Source organism: Oncorhynchus keta, chromosome 29, assembly GCF_023373465.1.
Source record: "Oncorhynchus keta strain PuntledgeMale-10-30-2019 chromosome 29, Oket_V2, whole genome shotgun sequence".
NCBI classification, from domain to species: domain Eukaryota; kingdom Metazoa; phylum Chordata; class Actinopteri; order Salmoniformes; family Salmonidae; genus Oncorhynchus; species Oncorhynchus keta.
The window spans coordinates 20237122-20250265 of NC_068449.1; the positions used below are offsets into that span (position 1 = coordinate 20237122).

Here is a 13144-nt window from a genome sequence, read left to right on the forward strand (position 1 = left end):
GGAACACAGGAGTGATAGTTGCTGATAATGGGCCTCTGTATGCCTATGTAGATATTCCATTAAAAGAAATCAGCCGTTTCCAGCTAAAATAGTCATTTACAACCTTAACAATGTCTACACTGTATTCTGATCAATTTTATGTTATTTAAATGGACAAAAAAAGTATTTTCTTTCAAAAACAAGGACATTTCTAAGTGACCCAAACTTTTGAACGGTAGTGTATATATAGTACCAGTCAAACGTTTGGACACGCCTACTTATTCCACACAATGAATTAACACATATGGAATCATGTAGTAACAAACAAATCAAAATATATTTTAGTAGCCATCATTTAAAAGCCACCCTTTGCCTTGATGACAGCTTTGCACACTCTTGGCATTCTCTCAACCAGCTTCACCTGGAATGCTTTCCCAACAGTCTTGAAGGAGTTCCCACATATGCTGAGCACGTTTTGGCTGCTTTCTTTCACTCTGTGGTCTAACTCATCCCAAACCAGGTCACTCCATCACTCTCCTTCTTGTCAAATAGCCCTTACACAGCCTGTAGGTGTGTTGGGTCATTGTCCTGTTGAAAACAAATGATAGTCCCACTAAGCGCAAACCAGATTGGAATGGCGTATCGCTGCAGAATGCCGTGGTAGCCATGCTGGTTAAGTGTGCCTTGAATTCTAAATAAATCATTGACAGTGTCACCAGCAAAGCACCCCCACACCTCCTCCTCCGTGCTTCACGGTGGGAACTACACATGCGGAGATCATCCGTTCACCTATTCTGCGTCTCACAAAGACACAATGGTTGGAACCACAAATCTCAAATTTGGACTCCTCAGACCAAAGGACAGACTTCCACCAGTCTAATGTCCATTGGTCATGTTTCTTGGCCCAAGCAAGTCCCTTCTTCTTATTGGTGTCCTTTAGTAGTGGTTTCTTTGCAGCAATTAGACAATGAAGGCCTTATTCACACAATCTCCTCTGAACAGTTGATGTTGAGATGTGTCTGTTACTTGAACTCTGTGAAGCATTTGTTTGTGCTGAAATTTCTTGCCATAATATGGACTTGGTCTTTTACCAAATAGGGATGTCTTCTACCTTATCACAACACAACTGATTGTCTCAAATGCATTAAGAAGGAACGACATTCCACAAATTACATCTTAACAAGACACACCTGTTAATTGAAATGCATTCCATGTGAATACCCCATGAAGCTGATTGAGAGAATGCTGAGCGTGTGCAAAGCTGTCATCAAGGCAAAGGGTGGCTACTTTGAAGAATCTGAACTATAACAAATATTTTTTAACACTTTTTTGGTTACTACATGATTCCATATGTGTTCTTTCATAGTTTTGTTGTCTTCACTATTATTCTTCAGTGTAGAAAAGAGTACAAATAAATACATTTAGAATTTTAAATAAAAAAATTAGTAGGTGTGTCCAAACTTTTTACTGGTACTGTATATATTCTTTTGCATTCCCTCACTAAGCTAACTACCGTCACAACCAAGAGCACATAGACGAACAGCCTTTGGTAAGTGTCCTTTTGTGTTGTAATTTCACATTTGGAAGGTGCATGAAACTATTAGCATGACTTTATCATTTCTAGCACAACCAGTTATCTAGCTAGCAAGCTATATGAATGATGAACTGACATTAGCTACTCTTGAGGGGATCACTATTGTAGCTAGTTATGAATAGCGATAACTTGATAATAATGGCAAAGTTGTTTCCAACAAAACATTTGTCTACTTTAGCAATGTCATATGTCCATGCCCCTATAGTGTAATTTCCGTCTATCACGACTTTTGGGCACCACTATGGCGCCGCCGGCAGAGGGCGGCTTGAAAACGTTCATCACAATGGCATGACGTGACCCAGTGACGGAATTGCAAGCTAAGAAGAGCAACATTAAACACTTATGAAAACCACATTTTCGTACCCTACAAAAAGAAATTGAACTGTATTTTAAGACTTTAAATTTACATTTGTGTATATGAAATTTTGCCAAAAGAATAATGAAATTAATGACATAAAACTGTTTCAGCTTATTTCTATTGTATGTAAAGAATCCAAACAGTACATCTCTCCATAATAGTGTAAAATCTTCATAAAAGTGTTCAATTATAAACCTACTGATGTCTTGCCAAAGTTTTCTTACATGCATACTGTAATGAAACAGCAAGGAGCTCGACCTTCGAGTCGGAGGTCCGGCGCGCTATCGACTGTGCGGTAATAGCATGCTCGAACCGTAGAGTCGATTTCCGCGCTTATAAACCCAGGGTCGTTACACTACTCCCTCCTTTCAAAGAGCGCGCTCGTTTGCGACTCTACGTCTTACAGGAACGCGCTCACCGGACAAGCACACGCACTGTCGTGGATGCGAGGTCCGATCACTTCTGACACCAGTGTAATGGAACAGCAGGGAGCAGGTCTCGAACCGTCGACCTTCGAGCCCGAGGTCCGGCGCGCTATCGACCGTGCCGCAAAAGAATTCTCGAACGGTAGAGCCGATTTCTGCGGTTATAAACCCAGGGTCGTTACAATACAATGACAAAAAATATGCAACAAAATGTTACATTACAAAAGGAGCAATTTGAGTTGTTTTCCTTAAATTTCTTCATATAGTGGTTGGCAGGATAATATTTGTGAATAATTTAAAAGGAAACTTCCTTAATTTGGTTAACATGTAGGTATGTGTAGCAACATCCAAACTTTTTTCCAACAGATATGATCAATAAATCCATTCCAATAAGGCATGACATAAGGTATAGATAGATACAACATCCTGCTGAAACAAGGTTCGCATCGCTCTGTTGTTGAATGGACCAAAAGAGAAACAAATCTTTCCTACTGATCCTGCTGATGAGTCAACAGGGTCAATAGAAGGTAGGCTCTGAGGTTCAGGTTTTGACACGTTCCTGAATAACATAACAACACCTGAGGGAATGGCATCTAAAACAATTTCAAAATCTTTAGGTGTTACAGGGACCTTGTAAAGTGATAAGATAGCAACATTTGTCTATTTTGCCTAGCTCTCAAACTGTCTGTCTGTAGGAGTTCCTACTGGAGGAGTGGTTGCAGTGTTGCCAACTAATTTTCAGGGTAAGTTGCTAGAGGCAGGTTGAATTGTTGCTAAAAGTTGCTAAATGACATTGTGATGTCTTTGCGTGAAAACGTAAATTTGCGTCATTACGTAGAATCCACAATAACGTTACTCAAATTGACTGGCCATTTCGGCAAAAAATGTGATTTGACATTTGTTCAGGTACAGACTCCCCCACCCACTCTTTTCTGTACATTTTTGATTGAGGCATGTTGATTTATGTAAGTTCTGTTCAAGATCAAACATCCGTGACCAACTATATTAATAATTGGGTTTGGCTCGTAGAAACCCGTACTACTGCTGCAGTCAGGCAACAATGACTTGCAATTTGCTACTGGCCTGCTGCTGCCTGTGCACGAGCTAAGCGCCTGCTGCTGACGTCAATCACAACGCACTTTTGCACACAGGCATGTGTGTTGTGACTGAGTGTTTGACAGAGAAGATCGTTTTGTGTCATTTAGAGGTAAAATGCGTGCATTTTAGCGTTTGAGACACTTCAAAAGTTGCTAAAAGTTAAACTAAATTTTTAAAGTAGCTAAATGTGATGCTAGGTGCTGTTTGAAAAAAGAAAGTTGACAGGGTAGTCTGAAAAGTTGCTAAATCTAGCAACAAAATTGCTAAATTGGCATCACAGAGTGGTGGTCTTGGAGGGCAACTTTACTGTAGCACATGTGGGTGCTCATTGTCATTGAGTTAATCTATAACAGGTGATACAAGTAGGTGTCCCATGTTAGCTAATATGCCTGTGCAAGCTAGCTAGCTGGAACATATGGATTTACAGTACTAACTCATATTTCATTAATGTACACGGTTCACTGTGACCCAAGAGAACATGCCAGACTAAGAATTTTCAAAAGAGGTGGAGGACAGTGGGAGGATCTATAGGAGGACAGGCTCATTTTAATGCTGAAATGGTATGGAGTCAAACATGGTTTCCATATATGTGGTGTTTTTGATACTGTTCCATTCCAGCCATTACAATGAGGCCATTCTCCTATATCTCCTCCCACCAGCCACCACTGTGCTAAAGTTAAGATCATAATGAATACTATATGGACAGAGTTGACCTGATCCTAGATCAGCACTCCTACTCTGATGGTAAATTATCTCTCACTCATCCTTTCTATAACTTTTTGACCCCCTGTTCTATGATTAGTAGATGTGGGTGAGTGGACATACACATCTGGGACTAGCCTAGCCACAGATGTTCTTCTCAACTATTGGCAAGGAGTAATTTGACACCTAATCACCATGAAATATGCTTTATTCTGCATTCAACACTTCGATTGCAGGAGAGCTGAGCACCTATCAGATCCTCTGCTGTCCTTCACCCCTTGGTGCAGTCTGCTGACCATCGCTGGGGCCAGGAAAAAGTCTGTCAACCAAAGTAGAAGCCAAGTGTATCACCATGCAACACTCTACCGAGGTAGACTATGCTTTGAGTAGCAACTGACTGACTGACAGTCAGGCATGCAGAGACACACTCAAATTCGACTTGACAGAACTTTACTCAGATACCCACACTATTTCATCTCCACCCTAGGTTCCGGGTGATCTCCCATCTTCTTCATAGTGGCCTCAGCTGGACTCCACTGGTCAGCTGGAAACCCACCGCATAACCTCTAGCCAGGTGAATCAAGAGCTTCACCAGAGATGGAAGAGGAAGCGAGACATCCTGGCCTTCCTACGTCACCGCCTTATCTGCTTGTTGCCCTAGCACAGTGTTTCCCTACTCCAGTCCTCCATCAGTATACATTTTTATTGTAGCCCCAGACAAGCACATCTGACTCAACTTGTAAACTAATCATCAAGCCCTTGAGTTGAATGAGGTGTGTTTGTCTGGGGGCTACAATGAAAATGTGTGCGGTTAGGGGTACTTGAAGACCGGAGTTGGTAAACAACGAGGGAGTTCTATTAACCTGAGCCGCGGTGCACTGGTCTATGACCCATAGCGTGAAAGGGACAAATCTGTGAGGGAGGAGTGCCCTTCTCAAATCTAACTGTAATTTGTGCCACTCTGTCATGTTGTCGACAAGGCAGCATGGTGCATCTTTCAGAAACATTTTTCCCTTAAAATATGTTAGAATTTTCAAACTAGTTGTTTTCATTGTGATTGCAGATAATGCGTTTTTATCAAAAGCAATCACTTTCACATGTGAAAACACAGACCTACTCATTACTCCATGTGCTTAGTCTAGCCTACAGTAGGCAATCTGTTTTAACCCGCTGCAAACTGCTCCCAGTGGGGCAACCCAGGCCAGTAATCGAATCCCTGCTCACATTTTAAGCCCTAACAGAGGTGCTCGACCCTAAACACATGTGGACTGACTACAGGTTATAAAGAGGCAGAGGGCATGAACTGCAAAGTGAAAGACAGACCATAGTTAAAGGGATACTTTGGGATTTTGGCAATGTGGCCCTTTATCTACTTCCCCAGAGTCAGATGAACTCAGCTGTCATAGATGTTCAAATAATCCATAATGTAAAAATAAGGGAATTTTATATTATTTAACATATCATTCATTTATTTCAAAAGTGACAGTAGGTTTGCTGGGATTGTGGCTGTGCAGAGACCACAGACAGTAGTAGCCTAATGGAACATAACAGGCTGCATGGGAACGTGTTCATGACTCAGCTTCTTGGTCGGCTACAAATCAACCTGGCCAGGGAACAATGGCAGCTTTTCAGTTGATTTCAATACTTTTAAGAACTAAATCATCCAAAGGAAGAAAGAACATGCCGATATCATCTTGGAGGAATCAATTTAGTCCAATATATCGTAGACCTAGTCCATTGCAATGTGCACAAACCATGTATGGGAGAAGAAGAAAAAATATCATCTCAACATTTCCTTCCCTCTTGACTTCCTCTTCCGGGAATCGCCTAGGGAGAGGACAGACTGAAATTAATAGATTGAAGGAATAAAAATGACATACCAATGACTTTAAAATAGTATGCCGATAATATCCCGACATTTGTAGTTACGATTGCATTTGATGGATCAGAAAGAGGCTTGGCAGGGGTGAGAATGGACTTTTATTATGTTTCTTATGCCATTTCATTTCCAAAATAATCATATAGTGCTACTGGTTGCATCAATCATTAAAGCACTAAATTAATTTAAATTAAAACATCTTTCAGCAAAGACAGACTTACAAAACGACACAGTTTACAGGAAGCACAAAAAAAGTAATTGTGTTAGTAGGTTAAATAATCCATTTAGCTGTTTAGGTTGTTGTGAGGTTGGGCAGTTCAACAACAAATGGGTACGGAGGTACAGGAAACAAAGACAAACTCCTTCAAAAAGATTACACACAGAGCAGAAATGCTAAGCAAGTTCTTCCTACTGAGGTATGACATTGAAGTGTACTTGGATATAAATGATAAATGTTCAACTGTGGTGTTTGAGGTGTCAGGTTGATCTTAAGATTTGTCAAGATATAAGATTCAGGCTGACATAAGGGCATAAAGTAGCAGCCAAAATGCCAGACAAAGTGGTTTATTACAAAAACATTTTTCCAGGGATTTTAAAGATGTTTACTGAAGAGGACAGTGTTAATAGCAGGACAAGACACAGATTAAACCAGATCCTGGTTAGACCGACGTCTGTTAATTGAAATTATGGCTTGGTGCTGATGGGATGAATAAAAATGTCCCTCTTGCACCAGTTAGTTTTCCATCCAGTCGTTTGACCTACCTCACTGCAACACACACCCCTTTTTACATTTAGGGTGACGCTTTCCAGTGTTACCTTGTGCTTTAGAGAGTCAAAGAAAAACAAACACGAAAAACAAACTATTTGATCATGAAAGAACTCAATAAGATGTAAAATGGGAAGCTTTTAAGATCGGTTTCCAAAAACAGTACATTCATGCTAAAACTTAAAAACAGCACCAAATGATCAGACACTATATATAAAGTAAAATGCAATAAAACCACATAAAAAAAGGGGACAACATCTCCCTTTCATACACATCAGGAGACCACAGTTCCAAACATCTTTATTAGAATGAATTAATACATTACCTTCATTACTCTTATTTTTGTTTCTTCTAAAGAGCTTCTGCTGTTTTTTATCCTCTGGTGTTAGGGGTCCCGACTCAAAAGAAGGCAGAGCTTCGGATACCGATGACAGCAGATCTTTAGAGTCCACTCCAACGCTTTGCACCGCACTGACCAAACACTTGTTGCCATTGGTGTCTGTATTGCCATTGGTGTCTTGTTGTCCGTTAGTTACACCCTTATCCTGTGCCACCATCTTCACCACCATGTCATCCCCAGTCTCAACTGGTCTAAGAGTCTTTACCATCATGCTGCTCCTCTCACCTTCAACGTCATCTTGGCCAATGGTTTTTCCCATCAGCTTGCACTCGATAATCATGTCCATATCAGCGACAGCCAGTGTGCAGGCTCCATTAAGTTGACCCTCTCCATTGCTCTGTGAGCACTCGGGCATCAATTCCTCCGTCACCAGGCCACTGTTGACATTCTGGTTGATTTCAGCCAGGTCTGTGAAGGTAGAGGGGCTTGGGGTGTTATTTAGGACATCCATTCCTAATATTGCCAGAGGTGGCGAATTGTCTGTGGGGAGGCTTCGCAGAGGCTCCCCTCCATCCTGGGATTCAGCTGGGAGCCGGTTAGTCTTTGACAAAGCTGTTTTTTGGGGATATATTTCTTTGGGTATGCTGGGGAATCCGTTCACTCCTTCTCTTGGTGCCCTCTCCTCTGCCTGGGGTTGGGTGGGAATCTGAGTGCTGGAGACTTCTGAGACCGAGGCTTCGACATCTTTTTTTACAGGCTTGACACTTGATCCTGCAGGTGAGAGGTTCTGTTAATGCTTGAAGAGAGGAAGAGCAGGTCTACTGTACCAGGCATTCCTAACATTCCATTATTCTTAATTAAGCAGGCAATGTTTAAATCTGGCAAGTGCTGTTAAATAAAATACAAAGAAGCACAACCAATCACACATTCTTGATTAAATTAAGCAGGTGTAATTGCTAGTGGCTGCAATAAAGCTCAAATGTAAGCACAGAGGATTATTTAAATAGTAATAGAGAGTAATAACTCTTAGTAAAGATGTTTCTTTAAATTTACAATTTGTAGAAACTTTTGAGAATAGAAAGGTTCAGAACTTTTGTGAAACATCAGAGTTGAAAAATATGAATCAAAACGAGAGGGTGGTCAGAGAGAGTGGAGGGGCTGAATGTAGCTGAAGGGATTAAAAACAAAACAACTATTGTAAAATATACACTGTCTGTAAAATGTATATAGTATGTATATGCTGGAAGTAGAAGCCTAAGTGTTGTTGTCCATTAGTTTACTCCAATTAGGGGAGGGATGGTAGAGTTAGGGGAAAATATATGGGAGACTGGAAATGAAGCAGACATTTACATTGATGGAAGCCACAAACCATCCGCAATATTAAAGCTAATCTACCCCCCTAATATACAGTACCAGTCAAAAGTTGACACACTCATTCAAGGGCTTCTTTATTTGTACTATTTTCTACATTGTAGAATAGTGAAAAAACTATCAAATAACACATATGGAATCATGTAGTAACCAAAAAAAAAAAAGTGTTGAACAAATCAAAATATATTTTATATTCGCAATTCTTCAAAGTAGCCACCCTTTGCCATGATGGCATTCTCACAACCAGATTCCTGAGGTAGTCACCTGGAACACGTTTCAATTAACAGGTGTACCTTAAATTTGTGGAATTGTTTTCCTTCTTAATGCGTTTGAGCCAATCAGTTGTGTTTGTTACAAGGTATTGGTGGTATACAGAAGATATCACTATTTGGTAAAAGACCAAGTCCATATTATGATAAGAACAGTTCAAATAAGCAAAGAAACGACAGTCCATTACTTTAATACATGAAGGTCAGTCAATGCGGAAAATTGCAGTCGCAGAAACCATCAAGCGATATGATGAAACTGGCTCTCATGAGGACCGCCACAGGACAGGAAGACTCAGAGTTACCTCTGCTGTAGAGGATAAGGTCATTAAAAGTTAACGGCACCTCAGATTGCAGCCCAAATAACTGCTTCATGAAGTTCAAGTAACATACATCAACTGTTCAGAGGAGACTGTGTTAATCAGGCCTTCATGGTCAAATAAACCACTACTAAAAGGACCAATAAGAAGAAGGGACTTGCTTGGGCCAAGAAACATGAGCAATGGACACTGGTGGAAATATGTCCTTTGGTCTGAGGAGTCCAAATTTGAGATTTGTGGTTCCAACCGCCTTATCTTTGTGAGACGTAGAGTAGGTGAACGGATGATCTCCTCATGTGTGGTTCCCACCGTGAAGTATGCAGAAGGAGGGGTGTGGTGGTGCTTTGCTGATGACACTGTCAGTGATTTATTTAGAATTCAAGGCACACCTAACCAGCATGGCTACCACAGCATTCTGCAGCGGTACGCCATCCCATCTGGGTTGCGCTTAGTGGGACTATCATTTGTTTTTCAACAGGACAAGGACCCAACACAACTCCAGGCTGTGTAAAGGGCTATTTGACCAAGGAGGAGTGTGATGGAGTGCTGCATCAAATGACCTGGCCTCCACAATCACCTGACCTCAACCCAATTGAGATGGTTCGGGATGAGTTGGACCACAGAGTGAAGAAAAAGCAGCTAACAAGTGCTCAGCATATGTTGGAACTCCTTCAAGACCGTTGGAAAAGCATTCCAGGTGAAGCTGGTTGAGAGAATGCCAAGAGTGTGCAAAGCTGTCAAGGCAAATCTGTCAGTTCAGTTGTCATCTGAGACATTCTCATCAATGATAAGATGACAAACTCTACAGTGGAAAGTCTACACAGAGTTATCGGATTCACATAGAATTGTTCAATTTAAATGTTTGAATATGAAATTATTCGTGATGGGATAAAATGTGATTTTAGCTTCTAAAATGTGAGATTTGGGTTTTCATAAGGTAGGGCTCTGCTCAATCAGTGGCCCGCCCCTGTGAAGGGACATGGGCTATAAAACTTTAACTCCCTTTTTCACGCCCTCCTCTCCCTTCCTATATAGGCCCTTGACCACAATATAACCTCCTGTTCCGAGGACGTGAGGACGACGGTCCTATGTCAGAATGGTTCAGATAATAACTACAGAACGAATCCAACATCAGCGTGAGCTTTGGTTGCGAATGGTATGAACTTTGAACTCTTATTCACTACAGAAGTGATACCTCCTAGCCGCTGAGTTAACAACAGCAGATGCAAACGAGGGTTAGGAAGGAACAGAGAGTATCCCGTCTATCACCCAACGACGTTACTACAACATATCCAATTGACCACCAGAGACATTCTTCAAAGGACTCGGTTGGACAAAACGGCCGTCCATCTACCATCAACCTACCGAAGCGCAGCCCAGAGTAAATATTTATTGCATTTTGCTTTTCCAAATGGGCGGTAATTTAGAATGCATAAGATACTGTATTTACGATAGCACAGCTTCGCCCTTTGTTCCTCAGTCTTCCCGCTCTTTCACTCACACCCAGCCCCTTTTCTTTTGTGTAACAAGCTGTCATATCTGTTCCGCCCATTTTCCTTTATGACGTATTTGTAATCAAGTTATGATTTAATTATGTGTATGTGTAATTAGTTAGGTATTTAGTAAATACATAATTAAACCCAATTTTGTATTGCTGATTCAACTTGTTAGCCAGGGTTTGTGCAGATAACCAAGAATTTACAACTTTCAGATGAGACTGAATTAAGATGACGATTAATATTGACTGCTATTGATGTAAAATATTACTAGGTCTTTAAGAGTTTATTCGGAAGATAACAGCTCTATAAATATTATTTTGTGGTGCCCGACTCTCTAGTTAATTACATTTACATGATTAGCTCAATCCAGGTAATATTCATTACGGAGAAATTGCTTTATAGAATAGCATGTCATATCACTTAATCTGACATTGCCAAAGACACGACAGATGTCTTCACTATTATTCTACAATGTAGAAATGAGTAAAAATAAAGAATTGAATGGTGTTTCCAAACTTTTGACTGGTACTATATATCGGCGAAGCCTGGTTATGGTTCAGTATAGGAGTGAAGCTGGAGACAGGACAGGGTCAGAGTCGTCTTGTCCTTACCAGGCTGGCCCGTATCCCTATTCATTTCACAAGAGAGGGGGCTATCCGTTTCGCACCTGGGCCGGGTCTTCCTGAGATGAAAGCCTTTCCGGATATCATTAAGGAGGTGGTCGATAATACAGCCATCGTCCTGTGGCGGGGGTCCTTTCCGGACTGGTGACAGAGGATAGAGAGATGTATTAAGATACCACATGGCAGGCTACTCTTATCGTCTTAGTGAGAATACAAAACATAGACTCCTGACAGACAGGAGATATGGACCATCAGAAGAACTCACTTATTTTTCCGTTCTCCCCCTTCTGTCTCTTGGATTCCTCCTCCTCAAGCTGCTTCTTCCTTTTCTCCGCCTTTACAGCCTGCTCTTTTCTGCTCTTGTTTTCCTGTGCATAGAACAAGGAACATACATAGAACATTGAAGTACATAGAACATTGAAGTACATAGAACATTGAGAAATACGATTTGAGGCAACTTCATAACCAAACCTCTGTTTTCAATGTACTAGTGATGGAAATCAGTATGCATTATCAACATTTATCAAAACTTGTGGAATTCCGTCTATTAGTGATGTGCTCCTCTGACCTTTAAGGCTTTGATGAAAAGCCCCCTGAAGGTCTTAATGGTGCCGAAGAGCTCTTCCAGGGAGAGTTGGTTTGCATCCTCACACAGGTAGAGTGCCAGGTCACCCTTCTTCCTCACAATCTCTGCAAACCGCTTTTCCAAATCCAGGCAGGCCTCCAGGTTTTCCTTGGGGAGGGAAACGAGGTTGAACCATTGCCTTTTAAAGAACACTAGTGTATAGTTGACCTCCAAAAGAGTTTAAAAAAAGTCATTATTGGGAGGCAACCACAATAGAATACAATTCACTGGTTTCATACCTCAATGACCTTTTCGAACTGCTTCTTTACATCGTCCACAGAGTTGGTGACTTTCTTTGCAGCTTCTTTCAGTCGTTTTACTAAGGCACTTGCTTCTGCCTGAATGGAGTCAAGGTTGACTCTGATGGATAAAAGGCAATATTTATAAATGTTTTAATGTAATTTAATCATTTGTTTATCAATTGCAGAGCTCATAACAATTGTTTGAATAAAAAGGGTTTTATACCCAGCTGCCTTTTCACAAATCTCAATGTCGTCAGGAAGGTTCAACAGCTCTGGGTGGTTCAGCTCTGTCTCCTGTAAACAAGTCATGAGTTTATTTATGATTTCCAACTTTGATTTCATTGTCCATGTGAAGTATGTTTGGTTGCTGTGAGGAGCACTGACCACAGTTGTTTTTATCCTCAGAAAAGCACTAAAGCGCTATTATTTATGATAGGGTTACCTCCAGAATGTGATGGAGCAGGGTAATGCGGCTCTTGTTGGCCTTAGTCTCAGTCAGCTTCAGCAGAGAGCTGATCTTAAAGCACTCAGCGTTCCCTGTGTGACTTCCCTGTGAGCAAGCAGAGAGTCAGGAGTTAGAGCTTTTCAGACTGCATAAGTGTTGCATGTTTACGGGTGAGTGGAATGTCATCATCCTTCATCGGTGGGGTTTAACGATTGTTGACATTCAATATTAATGGTACATTACCACCACCAACTGGACTGGAGTATAAATCCATTATACTTTGTGATGCAAAAAGAGGAAAAAGGAAAAAAAAAACAAATTAGCCTGCCAGCTAACCCTACATTCATTAAAAACCCACCACCCTATTTGATCGGCGGTCTGGGAGAACGGGACACTCCCATTCAACACTCCCTGTAAGTCTTCTGCAGTAAAATCTCGTAAACCCAAGTACTTCTCTGCAGCTGCTACCAAAAAACCTATTTTCTGTGATTTATGTTCCATTTCAGCGTTACAGTTGATAACCATGGCAATGAACACCAAAAAGCCAGCCTTACTGAAGCACATTTAATTCATAGACCTATCATTCTGTACTGGCAAAAGTCTACTACCCAC

The 13144-nt window shown here is 41.0% G+C and overlaps 1 protein-coding gene and 1 long non-coding RNA gene across 14 annotated transcripts in view; one reads left to right on the top strand and one right to left on the bottom strand.

Moving 5' to 3' along the window:
• The first annotated feature begins 1605 nt into the window (after positions 1-1605).
• On the top strand, positions 1606-5626 carry LOC118362439 (uncharacterized). Of its 3 annotated transcripts, none has more exons than XR_008086204.1 (4): positions 1606-2498; positions 3052-3563; positions 4393-4526; positions 4644-5626. It is a non-coding gene; the product is annotated as an uncharacterized LOC118362439 (long non-coding RNA). The 3 variants fall into 3 exon arrangements; XR_004821201.2 differs by having other exon boundaries at positions 3052-3099; XR_004821202.2 differs by having other exon boundaries at positions 1606-3563.
• The window catches only part of LOC118362437 (inverted formin-2-like), a 29261-nt gene continuing 21730 nt past the window's right edge, over positions 5614-13144 (bottom strand). For 4 of the 11 annotated variants that reach the window (XM_035742763.2, XM_035742770.2, XM_052486177.1 and 1 more), the window contains 7 exons: positions 12530-12637; positions 12311-12381; positions 12085-12205; positions 11789-11953; positions 11486-11588; positions 11209-11361; positions 6118-7912 (listed from right to left, as the gene is read on the bottom strand). In XM_035742763.2, the coding sequence (XP_035598656.1) occupies positions 7002-7912; positions 11209-11361; positions 11486-11588; positions 11789-11953; positions 12085-12205; positions 12311-12381; positions 12530-12637 (1632 nt within the window). In that variant the 3' untranslated portion in view covers positions 6118-7001. Of the gene's footprint in view, positions 5984-6117; positions 7913-11208; positions 11362-11485; positions 11589-11788; positions 11954-12084; positions 12206-12310; positions 12382-12529; positions 12638-13144 lie in introns of those variants that run through there. The other 7 variants (XR_004821200.2, XM_035742768.2, XM_035742765.2 and 4 more) reach the window with 7 other exon arrangements.